This window comes from Cibotium barometz, chromosome 45 (genome assembly GCF_041138505.1).
Source record: "Cibotium barometz isolate CiBa-2024 chromosome 45, ASM4113850v1, whole genome shotgun sequence".
Classification (NCBI taxonomy): Eukaryota; Viridiplantae; Streptophyta; class Polypodiopsida; order Cyatheales; family Cibotiaceae; genus Cibotium; species Cibotium barometz.
The window spans coordinates 16,568,652-16,581,640 of NC_141090.1; the positions used below are offsets into that span (position 1 = coordinate 16,568,652).

The following is a 12,989-nucleotide window of genomic DNA, read 5'->3' on the forward strand; positions in this document are numbered from 1 at the left end:
TTGCATGAGAAACAAGAGCTATGAAAATTCTCCCATTTGAGCTTGAAGAAAGCTTCCTGTGTCTAAAGTCGTGGGCAGCTTAACATCCAAGGCCACTTGGGAAGGAGTTAGTTTATTTGTATCTCAAAGGATGCAAAATCTATTGATACTTCTAGCAGACCTAGGAGGGCAAACCACTTTGCCTGGCGATTCCGCGAGAAAAGGTAAAGCAGGGCACATATAAATAGGAAGCTCCGCACACACATGGGATTTGTGTTTGATGAAGCTTTGATAGTGGTGCCCAAAAAAAAGAGGGGACTTTTCCAGAATAGTTTGTTTATAGTGTGGGTCGGTAAGTAGAACCTCATAAGCAGCCCCCGCATCTCTTCATGTGTAACAACCATCTTCATGTAAATTGCGAGAGGCTAAACATACTTAAATAATAATCATAAATGTAAATTGCGAGAGGCTAAACATAGATTGTCCATGGCTGTGGTTTCATTTCGAGCTATGACCAATTTACAAGCACCGGTACCTCCACCTCCACCTCCACCTCAGGTAAGGACCGATATACACATGTAAAAGAGGGAAAAAAGAAAACCTATTTTTTAGAATGTGTATCCCCCATCTTTCTTGCAGCAACAAGGGGTGGCCGAGATCAGTCGCCGGCTTTGGAGGTATATCTAAATTTACTCAATGCAGATTGGATTGTGACCTCATGCATCATAAGCTTTGCCTTCTTGTGTTGTGGCTACTTTGAGCAGGGCAGACAAGCCAGGAAGAATTTCTGACCTGCAGCTGGTGAGTCTACTTTCTCATGAAACCACTGAGCATGCTTGCCTTTTGGAAATGTGTGTGTGTGCGCGCAAGAGAGAGAGAGAGAGAGAGAGAGAGAGAGAGTAGAGGATCTTTTGTGGGGATTTTTTTGGGGCCATAGGTTTTGTGTGAGCCATGTTGCTGATGTACATTTTTACATATAATATAAAACACCATTTCACGAAAAAAAAAAAAAGAGAGAGAGAGAGTTATTAACGTCTTTGAAAGACACGAAGGTCTAAGACCAAATGATAGTCAATGAATCCATGAGAATACCGAGTCATGAAAAGAAATGAAAAAAAAGGAAAACTAGCTAATAATAATGCTGTGGGAGCCAGATGGCTTACACAATATCTCCCTGTGTGGAGTGAATGGGGGATAGTGCAGAGACTCAGATAATGATGCCATCCTCTTGGAGCAGAGATTGGAGGTCCATGGTAATTTGTATCGCCTGGGATTGGAGCTTTCCACGTCGTTGAAGAGAGAGAGAGAGAGAGAGAGAGAGGGAGAGAGGTATGTGTGTGTGTGTGTGTGTTTTGTTCCAATCCGTGTATGTGGTCCAACTGTAGGGCTCATCTCCCAACTCTTTTGCTCCTCTTCCACTGTTGCCTTCATTGGAATTGATGGTACTTCTTCCGGCTCTTTTGCCAATGATTGCTTTTCTGGGACTAAGGACATGAGAAACTTCTCTATCACCATGGGAACTTTTGTAGCACTTGTCTCATCCTCCTTCGTACTGGATTCGGTGAGACATACCTGATCTGTTGGTGTTTCCACTACGTCGGAGAACTGTTGGATCTCGGCCATTGGTTTTGGAGCTAATGTGGATCTTTCATATTTAGATAATTGCACCTATTGGTTGATCTCGACATGTGGATCCAATCTATCCTTAATGTGTATATGTTATCCCTTTGCCCTTAATCTAAAATTGTGTCAATCAACTTTAATTGCCACTATTACTTCCTCAATTGTGCTTGGCCTCAAGATTGCCATCTTGTTCTCCAACTAATTTAGGAATCTGCCCTGGTTCTCCAACATCTTTAGGCATAAAACATCTTGTTGTTGACACCATTCTTTGATAGCGTGCATAAATGCACAAAGTTGATTGTGGAAACCCTAATTTGGCTGCTATGCAAAAAATGCAAACCCTTATTTGTTGCATGTACAACCAGCAAATCCTGATTTTCTATACATGCTGAAATTGGTCCTGAAAACATCGATGCAAGGATTGAACTAATGCAAAACAAGGAAATCCTAATTTTGGCCTGTAAACCTTGAAACGCAAACTCTAAGTTCAAAATCTCTAATTCAGCATGCAAAAGCTCTGCTTAAGGACTACCCTAGGCTGACCTATGCTCATATACCAATATAACATGCTGACTATGTAGAAGCTAATTAATGAAGATTACCACTAAGCAAAGATTAATGCTAATCACATGCACGATGATGACACATTGAAGTAGATAGAAGGAGAAGAGAGAGACTCTTTACCTTACCTACTCTTAGTATATTTTACTAAATAAATGAGCAATCACGATGATTGGCAAAGATCCAAATGAGATATGTGCCTTGAATGCTGTGCATGAAGTGATGCTTATTGTCCTCTCAGTGTTAATGGAAAACACCGATATGAAGGTGTACTCTGTAATGTCGTGGCTGCATGCCCTTGGTCTTGGCTTTGCATTCCGTCTTTGAATGTTCAAGAATGATCCTTGACTTGACTTTATATAGGGATTTTGATAGCAAGTCATATTTAGGTCATAAAAAGTCAACAATGTTATAAAATGTGTTCAGAGTGTGCCCAATACTTGTCCGGACCATCGGTGCATGTCCTGGGCACCTATAGGGTTGTCGAAACTGCTTGGCCTCTAACTTTGCCCTTTAGGCAGCTGCAATAAATAATTATGTCTATGTGGCACTGTATTAAGGTGTGCATGTGACATTCCTTACATTGTTTCTCCTTGTGTTTTTTGACAAAAATCTTTGTTTTCAAAGGTCTCATGGTTCACACGATGGTCGCATTGTGCGTGCTACCTTTCTTTAGCTCCGAAGTGTTGTTGTGCATTAAACATAGGGTGGTATGCTTGGTGATTGCATGACCAATTTTTATGTTAAAATATTTTATAATAATGTCAAGTTGGTTTGTAGGTTGGAGAGAAGCTGTGTGCACCTAGGTTGGGGGAAGTTAGAGTTGCAGTCAAAGCAATTGGCCTAAACTTTGCAGATGGTATGATTATTTGTTTCTAGCTCATGGTGTAGGTTTTGCATTGTGTTATGGGCTTGCAACTTGTCTACATACATTCATGGAAAACGCTTATCATCTTGTTTTTTCCTTCTAGGTTAGGGTTTTAGAAATGACGTTTTTATATGTTGAAATAATCTCCCGCAGATTATAGGTATTTATTTCTTTTGTTTGCGGATGGAAACTAGTTGCGATTCATTCCGACGTGAGTTATCTTATTTGGAAGTTTCGTGTAAAAAGGGAATATGCTGCAAGAGCAACAAGAAATATTGCAATTTGCTAAGCGTTGGTCAAGTGGTTTATCTAAGAATCTTGCAAAATTTAGATGTTATGAAAACCAAAAGAGTTTACAAGCTTTCTCCTCGATTTAGCGGGCCTTATAAAATTGCCAAGGTAATTAATGAGGTAACCTATAAACTAGATTTACCACCAAGGGTAATTAATGAGGTAGCCTATAAACTAGAGGTACCACCAAGGGTGAGGTTTCATCCTATTTTTTATGTTAGTAGATTGGAAGAAGTGTCGGGAGCTCGAGATGATCTTGTTTCAGATGACGAGTTTGTTCGGTTAGAAAATCTAACTTAGTATGTTTGACACAATAAAAAAATGGCTCTGGATTACCATGAAATTGCACTTAGGAACAAGAGTGTATAGAGACACAAATCTAGTTGAAGGGTCGTATTGAAAAAGATAATTCTTGGGAGATTGAGGAGTCTTTCTTGATAGTTCTTTGAGTCTGTCTAGTTCAGAGGGGGGATTATGTTATGGTCCCAAAGCTCATAAGAAGGGTTGCAATGATATTTGAGGTTATGCTTGTTCCTATGGGTGGCTCTTAACAAGGGAACTAAAGTGACTTATGGCATGGGCTAGCGGGAAAGGACCTATTTATGCATAGGTGTGCTTTTATTATAAGCCAAGCCTTTACAAGTGAGTTATTGGTTCATTAATGGCATCCCCTCAAATGGAGGATTCCCTTGGGTTGGAGACCCATTCAAGGCCTAGGTCATACTTTAGCTATGCACTTGGATAGTGTGCTTTGGTGGTTGGATGCCGAAGTTTGTGCAACAAGCGTGGCTTGGTGTTGGTCTACCCTCAAGCGCGGGGGTGCTTTGGATGGAGCTTGATTGGGAGATGAGGTTGCTCGTCGCCACTTCAACAAGTTGGTTTGTGTGGTTGATTGCTTTGTAGGAACTATCCAGGAGCCATACTACCTCATTGTGCTCTTCAAATACCAAGCCAGGTATGAGCATATACGGTGTAATCTTCTCCTCAAATCTACAGCTGATTTTCTGGGCCTGAAGGTGCTCCTGATTTGCTACTTGCTCTGTTCTGACTGAATTGGGACTGCCAACTGCTGCTCAAACTTACAGCTCTGATAGAGCTGAGGGATGAGCAAACTTAATGGGAAAACTGAGGATATGGGGTGTTCCCCCCCCCCCCCCCCCTCTACGTGGTCGGCCTGGTGGTTAGCAGTAGAGGACTAAATTAATTAAATATATGCTCACCAGGCCTTAAACGTGCCCAGCCACTGGCCCATCCTTGAGGGCCTGCCCAGGCTCGTCATACAGGCTGTAGACAGCCCTTCAAATGCTGCCCCAAACCAGTGCATCACTTTTATGCTAAGTTCCTGGCTGCATTTGATACTCCACTTTGCTTAAATATTCCTGGCCTGTAAATCCTTTTAGGCCTTTGCCTCTGGGACTGGAATCTCCCATCACACAAGTGCATGTGCTTTTACCCTAGTTTATTCCTACCTATCTGAACACTCGATGGACTTGCCCCTTTATCACTTGGGTCTTACACGGTTTGTAGCTCTTCTAAACTACCCTGTATGAGGTGTCTGTAGACATGACATTGGACATGCGCATCTGAGTTCTGATGCATGTGACACCTAGCAGTTTCTGTTTCGTGGACAAGCCGTTTCCATTTCCATTTTAACAGTCACAGAAGACCTTAAGTGTTGTCCTTGCGATTAATTTAGAGATCACAACTCTATTTTTTACATGATGCAAGGCAGTTTGAACAACTGGCTCCTCTTTTTGTTTATGAGAGCTGCGTTAAAAGAGTAATGGCAATTTATTTTTTGCATGGTTTCTTATGTATGCATTTGAATTATTTCAGTGTTTACTTGCCTTGGTTTGTACTCTGCTTCACCTCGAGGGACCTATATTCCTGGCCTGGAGGTAGGTCTAGTGTGGCTATAATTTTGTGAGGATGAGCAAAGCCTTTTATGCAAAGTCTCTACAGAATTACCTTAGCCAGAGCTTCTAGGATTTTGTTTGCACTTCACATTCTTGAAGGTTGTATGTTTGTTCTGCAGTTTGCAGGTTTGATTGAAGCTGTAGGGGAAGGTGTAGATGAGGAACATGTGGGTAGAAAAGTAATGGGTGTTATCAGGTTTGGTGCATATGCATCTCACATCAATGCCGACATGAAGTACTTGCGAGCAGTGCCTGATGGCTGGTCCTTTGTGGAAGCAGCTGCTTTCCCTGTCCAGGTCTTATATGAATATCTTTGAACTGAAATTGTGGAGTCATCATGCTTGGGATAAAATTGTGAATTGAGATTACAACAAAATATGATGGCGAGTTGGTGTCTGAATTGGTGGAGCAGATACAGCTGACATAATAGTTATTACATGAAGTACATAATTGTAGGGACAGCTGCCTAAGGCCTATTTGAACGCAGCTTTGATACCAATGTTGTGTTGCCCATAGGAAGCCACCATAGCCACCAAGATGAGGGGGGAGAGGTCACCACCCCTCCTTAGAGGAGTGTATAGGAATCCACACTTCCAGGCTTATGTAGTGGCCTGCTTGCCCACACTTGCCTGGCAACCTCCAGTCCTCCAACCAGGGCACGTCACCCCTGAACCCGGAACACCATTGCCAATCGTTCCCCGGCGATCGGGCTCCATGTCTAGTCGAGCCCTATGTAGTCGGTTACAAGCTACATGACAGTGGATGGTGGCGGAGGCCGACTCACAGTTCCATTCCCTCTCTGGAGCGACGCTGAGAGGGAAAGAGAGGACCACAGCAAGGGGGAAAGAGACGATGTCGACAAGACGGCTATCTCTGAGGTGCTGAGCAAGGGAGACTGCCTGAGAGTGGATGGCGGTGAAGGCCGACACTCAGTCCCATTTCCTGTCTGTAGTGACGCTGAGAGGGAAAGAGAGGACCCGGGTGTGGTGGAAGACCAACAAATGCGGAGAGGTGCCGCGATCTTTGAGAACTCTCCCGCCTCAATTGGCAGGCATCTGAGAAGACCATATCCATAGGTGCCCCCATGATTGTTTGGGGGGGCGGGTGGGTGGCTGGAGAGACTCTGGGGGAAGGGCAGTCATGAGGGAGGCTGCAATGGTCATCTCCACAGGATCTGAAAACTGATAAATCCGTTGCGTGGCAAGGTCGGGCTGCTGGCTCAAGAGGGGGTCGGGAGCAATGGGGGGGATCACAAGAGAGCGAGGAAAACTGGGTGGAGGGGGTGGTCACCGGCTCTGGAAATTAGAAGGATGAGCCAAAATCTGCAGGAATCTCCTGGAAAATGCAGGGAGTTGCCATGCTGTCCATCTCCTGGAAAACAGTTTGTCAGTGGGCACTGTTGCCTCGGGGGGGCCCACCTGCCTGGCGATCTAGGTGGCAGATGCCCCTCGGAGATGACTCTGTCTTACAATTCGGCGGAGGAACTGTAACCCTGGGACACATTTTCTGCTTTTCTCCTCAAAAGGCAAGGAGGGTGGAGCTTGACCCCTGCCTAGGGTGATGGATTGTTTGCCTATGGCTAGTGCCCTCCTGCTGAGCTTGGGAGGGAGACTGGTCCGCCGGGATCGGCTGGTCATGAACCTCCACCGTGGGCTCAGGTCTTTCATCTCTTACTCTCGCCGAGTGCTCCTGTTGAGGCCTCGGGCTGGGGGGTGTCCTCTTCGGGCCAGGCGATGAGGGTAGGCATACGAAACAGTGGCCAAGGAGACCGGTATACTCTACCCGCTGAAGATTCAGGTCGCCCTGGAGGATGGGGGGCGCGATGACTTGCGGGAGATTCTCTGGGGAAGCAATGCAAAACTCTGATGGACGGGATGCCCGCTAACCTGGCCACCACTGAAGCAGACGTATGTGGGGACTCCAAAACCTGCTCCATCGACTGACCAATCGATCGAATCAGAGGGTGATCTCCTTTCGGAGTCCCGGGAAGCAGACCGTCTCAGGGAAGCTGGATACACCTGCCTTGGGGGGGGGGGGGGGGGGGGGGGGGGGGGGGGGGGGGGGGGGCACTGGGGAGGTGTGTGGGGGGTTGGTTGTCGAAGCCATGGTGCCATCTTGCAAAGAATGCCTGAGCACTGCGTATCACGAGCGCCAGGACTCTGCTGCATTACACGATTAGCCCGCTGCGGGTGAAACAAACTCCTCTTGAGAGTAGCCTAACCCAAGAAAATAAATGCTGGTGATTTTTCCGGGCTCACTGATAAGACTGCCTGGAGCAAATCCCGGATATGTCTGCACGCGGGATGGCTTCCTAAAATTTTGCAAACCAAGAAGAGGCCATGAGGGAGGATACTGTTGAAGCTAAGAGCTGGAGGTCCGCCCTTGAAAATAGGCAAGGAACAGCGGTCTTGGTCGGGGATGATGGAGAGGCTGCCATGGAGTCCTAGAAGGCGAAGACTAGAGGCGCCTACTCTTGTTGATGAAGAACAACCCGGAAGTGAAGTACCAGAGCTGAGGAAAAGGGGGGCGATGGACGAGGGAGGGTTGGTGAGAAGAAAAGCATGCAAGAGGCACTAACAAGCAGCACAAGGGGAGGGGACGGCAAAAAAACCGAAAAAAAGAGGAGGCTGAGGAGGCGCAATGGAGGGGGGCAGGGGTTGGCGCACAGGCTGAGGGGCTGTGCAGGAGGGCGAAGGGGATCTGGTAGTGAAGAGGACGGGCAGAGCAGAGGTGGGGGCTGAGGCATGGAGGGAGGCGAAGTGGAAGGTGGGCCTGAGACATGTGCAGGTGCACAAAGGAAAAGGGAAGCGGGAGAAGTGGGAGGGGGAGGCAGAAGTGATGGCGACGGTGAGGGAAGGACACAGAGAGTGGGGTGAAGGCTCAGACAGCCGCGCGGCGGGGGGGTGGGGGGGGGTGGGAGGGGGTTGGGGGGGTGGTTGTAACTCCAGCGAGAGCTCGACTGAACTAGGATAATGCTTGAGGGGGAGTGCGCTTGAATGTGATTTTTCTTCTAATCTATCAAGCTGGCCATATTTGCACCTGAATTGGCCAAGTAAGGCTGGCCGGCCCAGAAACAGTCCACTCAAATGCATACCTGTCAGCCCTTTGCTTGGCCTGCACCATGATGATTCTCTTGCCTTTCTTGGCTGCCCATCTGCCTTGTGGGCTGCCCACGCTGCTGTCGACCTCTTCCTGACAAGGTATCTGCTGCCTGACTCACTCACTTTGATTTCCGGCACACTTGGCAGTTGACCTAATAAGGGTCCTGGATATCTGTACAACACTTCAACATGAAGTGGGTTAAAGCATTGTGTTGGACTTCGTATGGCTGGCTGCGTGGGCTTACCTTGGTTTAGTCTGATAGCAACTTGCGATTAGTCCTTGAACTAGGGCTTACAACAAAAATGCACAATGCACATCACTAACCCAAAACTTGCACTTTATGGTACAGAGATATCCATGTGCCACCCAAGTGCAGCAGGTGCAGGTGTCAGTCACAGTGAGTTGTGACTAGGATAGTTCCATCGAAATTCCATGGTACGTGGATGCGTGTTACACTCAGAATGTCCGTGGGAGAACTTAGAGTTGCATCAAACAGACTCAAGTTTTCAGCCTGTGAAAGGGATTAAACTAATAGGGGAACACCCAGAGACTAATGAAAATTATGTGTTTGCAGCATGTAGAGACAGAGGAAACATGCTATACTAAAATGTCTGGTGCACCATGAGCGTAGATTCCATTCTATTAGTGAACAGTCATGAAAATCTAGGGACCGGCATGCCAGGACAATACTACGAAGAAAATATGTGTTAGAACTCGTGTGCCAAAAAAGTGCTGAATTTTATTCTTGCTGCTGGTCTTTCGTACGCATGCGTAGGGCTCACTATGATATATGCTCTCCGTGAGTTGGGCAACATGAAAGCAGGACAAACTCTTCTTCTTCATTCAGCTGCCGGAGGATGTGGTTCTCTTGCCCTTGGCATCTGCAAACAGCTCAAAATAAATGTAATTGCAACAGTTGGGAATAACAGTAAGGTGCTGCTTTGCCTTAAGTTTTAGGTTGTGTTAAGCATCGTAGCTTAAAATTGTGTTTTAATCTTTATGAAAGCATCGCTATCCACTAAGAACTTGGATGATGTTTTAACTTATCTTTAGGATACCCATTATGCTTTACATTCCAAGTTTTTTACATTCTCTGCTTATATTCAAGGGGATTTATTGGGCCAAGGCAGGTACAGCATCTAGTAAGTAGCTGGGGTGCTGACTTTTTACCAGAAGATAGAATTGTTGTACGAAGAGGTGGAAATAAGATCTTCAAGGAGCAGCTTGTCTCAGTCTTATCACACATGGGGTATGCTTTTCTCCACTATTTAATCTTGTTTTCAAATGGTTATATATACTTTTTTCATGCTTCAATGGGTGTTCCAAGTATTGTAGAAGTACGTTGAAAAAAATAGTCGAATTTTAATTTTTGATATATGGCCGTCAGTTCAATTTTTTTTTCTGAGATTTTGTTTGTATGTTTGATGATAGGGTTGAAGGGTTTGATTGTGTATTAGATGCTATACAAGGAGACTACTTTTACCCTGGTTATGAAATGATGGTCCGTGGGGGTCGATATGTGGTGTATGGAGCAGCCAGTATGACACCACCTGGTGATTCCCCAAATTGGCTGACTTTGGCATGGAAATACCTCCGGAGGCCTGTGCTGGATCCTTTAAAAATGATGAGTGAAAACAAAAGCGTTATGGTAATCTCTAATACAAGTTCTGTTTCTTGGGATCATTGTATATGATGACATTCTTTTGAGAGAAACAGTTCACAGCCACCCCCAGTGAACAGCAATGATTCCTTTGCATGGCAGGCTTTCAATTTGATCTGGATGTTTGACAAAGTGGAAAAGCTGGAGAGTCTCTTTCAGGAGCTGCACTCTCTAAACCTCAATGCTCCTTTGGTTGGGCAAACCTTTGATTTTGAGGATGCCCAGGCTGCTCTCAAAAAGCTTCAGAGTGGCTCGACGATTGGTAAGGTGGTTATGACATGCTAAGTTTCCCCATTCAAAATCCCACTGTGCCCATGAAAGTATGCGAATACACCTTCTACAAGTACAATAAGACAGCCCCCTCACCCCTGTTCCAATATTAGGGCCCTTCCTTTATTGGGCAAAGAAAACACCATATGCAAGACAAGAGGGATCTTGAGCTTCTTTACACTTGGTTTCCATAAAGTGGTTGTCGAGATGTCGTTACGATTCTACTTTTCACTACCAGTCTCTTCTTAGTGCTGTTGCCCTACATATAGCAAAGATATGATAACAAGATTATCATGCCTAGTCGAGGGCAAAGAGGTAAAGCAATCAACAACTTATCTGTGTGGATGCTTTTTAAGCAGCTGTAAAATCAAGGTTGCATTGAGTTTTGCACCTCTTTTTGATAGCATGTTATTGCTATGCACGCATTACTTTGAGTGAAGAGCCTTTAGTGCATTTAATCTTGTGATATCATGTTTTCATGTAATGGTAATTACTGCCCAAGTGATCAACTTGCAGAATATGACAGGCTTAAAGGGTTGTATTGATTCTCATAGCTATGCAATGATACTACTACATAGACTAAGGTTTCAATATTCAGAATATCTGGGAAGAAAAAGATGGATCAAACTAATGCATTTGCTTAGGTCTTTTTTGTCATTTTGTTTCATTTATTAAAGATCTTATCTATGTGATTTGGTCTGCGTAACATTTCATAATACAATATTCGAATAAAAGTTTTATAAATTCCTCTTTCACGAGATTAAAGCTATGATAAAAAACCTCCAAAGGAGAGAGACGGGAGAATTGGCATCTTAGTATGTGGATGCCAACGAAGAAAATACTTTTTAGTAACATAGTATACATTAACACAATGATACATGTACATGGAATCACACTTTTTAAATTACTTATGCATCCATTTCATGACGATATCACCAGGTTGGTTTGTGCTTGTCTGATTGGCTATGGCAAGTTCTTACCTAGTTGGAGGTGTGAGTTTTGACCCTTGAGGTTTGATATACTATAACTCCTCTTAAAATAAAAAATTCAACACAATAGTATGTGCAAAAAAGTTTTCCTCACTCTCAAGAGAACAACTTTGTTAGGATCTTCGTGAGTATAATGTGAAAGCACATGAGAGTGGATGAGGGATTCCATACCTGTTCATACGATGAAGGGCCAAAATCATCTTGCTCTCCTTCCCTTTTGTGAAGGAGACGACCGTGCAAGCTTGGCACACAGATGTATCAATCCTTCTCATCATGGAATGTTGCATGCAAAAGTAAGCGTGATGTTTACAATGTAATAAGATTGTCTCGTGATCCTCATTGGTCACAAAGAACTGTTGCCACAAGAACTATCTCAAACTAAGGCGTATTTGCACAAAGATTGTGGTCGAGAACCATCTTAAACTAAGGTACATTTGCAATAAGAAACAATTTCAACTCAAAGAGTTATACCTTGGAGCCATCATTCTCTGAGACAAGAAATTGGCCAAGGTGGGACATACATCCCAATCTCTCAAAACTATATGCTAAATTCTCCAAATTTATATGTGCGATCGTCACTTGTCTATGAAAGGCATGTCAGGGGATTAATAATGGAGATTGTATTCTTAGATTAAGGTAATGCTTCTTCTACCAATGTTGTAGAAGCTCTGTCGCAATGAGTCCACCACATCCTCCTGTGGACATCCCTATTCCATGGCTCTCCTGGACTCCACATCCATTGCTTCTCATGTTGACATTCTTCAATGATTCACCTTCTATCGTCCTCTCAATTGGAACACTGGAGGAGGCTAGACGTCCCTTCACTTGAAATGTGCTACTTTCACTAGGGACAATTGTAGATTGAGCCACTATATCTTGTTCGCACCCGTGTGTACCAAGCAATTGGGATTGGGTTACTGCTGATGCTCATGTGTGTCAATCCACTCCTGTCAAGGCTAGTTCACCTCAACCCCTTGCATGTTTGAGCCCCAACATGATCACCTGGCAAGTTTGAGGAAACAACAACATAACCTTCAATAGCCACTTTCCATCTCGGTCAAGCACTCGCAACAACCACTTTGACATTGGAGAAGGTGTAGAGATAGCAGGAGGAAGACTACATGTTAGGTGAGACGAAATGGATGATTGAAAGACATCCTTGGGGGGGGGGGTGGCGGGGCGGGCGGGCGTAGGCGGTTTGGGGGGGGGACAAAACTAAGGTAGAGACATTTATTATTCTCCATGTGCACGTGCACATTTCCTCCTATATGCTTTGGACATTTATTCATACATACTTGCACCTTTAATTATTCATGTCAATCCACTTCACCTATCTCATACAACACAAATGCTAGTTTGCCAATTTATTGATGAAATTAATCAATCCTAACAATAACATTTATAGGCACAAACTGTACACACCAACCAATTATTACTAATAGCAACGTATGTATCCAAGTTATCACCCTCTCATTCAAAATAGTGTAGTAATTTATTAAGGCCTCAAGCATACACTACTTGTTAACACTAAGCTTTATTAATAGTTAATTATGACATTAACCTCACTTAGCATGGTGTAAAAATAAGTTAGGCATTTGCAAAGTATTTAAGGGGTTAATCAGGTGACACTACTAACAATGGTGAATATGCATAAATAACTCATATTGACCAAAAATAGCTCTTTATGCTAAAAATTTCCCAAAAGAGGCTTGGTTCATATTAGGTTGTAG

The 12,989-nt window shown here is 44.3% G+C and overlaps 1 protein-coding gene across 3 annotated transcripts; it reads left to right on the forward strand.

Moving 5' to 3' along the window:
• Positions 1 to 419: 419 nt before the first annotated feature.
• LOC147612499 (uncharacterized) lies at positions 420 to 10,736 on the forward strand. 3 transcript variants are annotated; one of them, XM_086783126.1, is made up of 10 exons: positions 420 to 537; positions 619 to 656; positions 744 to 780; positions 2,944 to 3,022; positions 5,159 to 5,220; positions 5,358 to 5,534; positions 9,115 to 9,273; positions 9,471 to 9,589; positions 9,772 to 9,988; positions 10,103 to 10,736. In XM_086783126.1, the coding sequence occupies exons 1-10, from the start codon at positions 466 to 468 to the stop codon at positions 10,283 to 10,285; spliced, it is 1,143 nt and encodes a 380-aa protein (XP_086639252.1). In that variant the 5' UTR covers positions 420 to 465; the 3' UTR covers positions 10,286 to 10,736. The 3 variants fall into 3 exon arrangements, with proteins under 3 accessions (XP_086639252.1, XP_086639251.1, XP_086639253.1); XM_086783125.1 differs by having other exon boundaries at positions 451 to 537; positions 592 to 656; XM_086783127.1 differs by lacking the exon at positions 9,115 to 9,273 and having other exon boundaries at positions 451 to 537; positions 592 to 656.
• The last annotated feature ends 2,253 nt before the right edge of the window (positions 10,737 to 12,989 follow it).

Excerpts from the sequence above, each read along its gene's own strand:
- LOC147612499 (XM_086783125.1), top strand. The coding sequence starts at position 466 with ATGGCTGTGGTTTCATTTCGAGCTATGACCAATTTACAAGCACCGGTA. Across the intron at positions 781-2,943 it reads GAATTTCTGACCTGCAGCTG|GTTGGAGAGAAGCTGTGTGC; the intron begins GTGAGTCTACTT and ends GTTGGTTTGTAG. Across the intron at positions 3,023-5,158 it reads TGGCCTAAACTTTGCAGATG|TGTTTACTTGCCTTGGTTTG; the intron begins GTATGATTATTT and ends GAATTATTTCAG.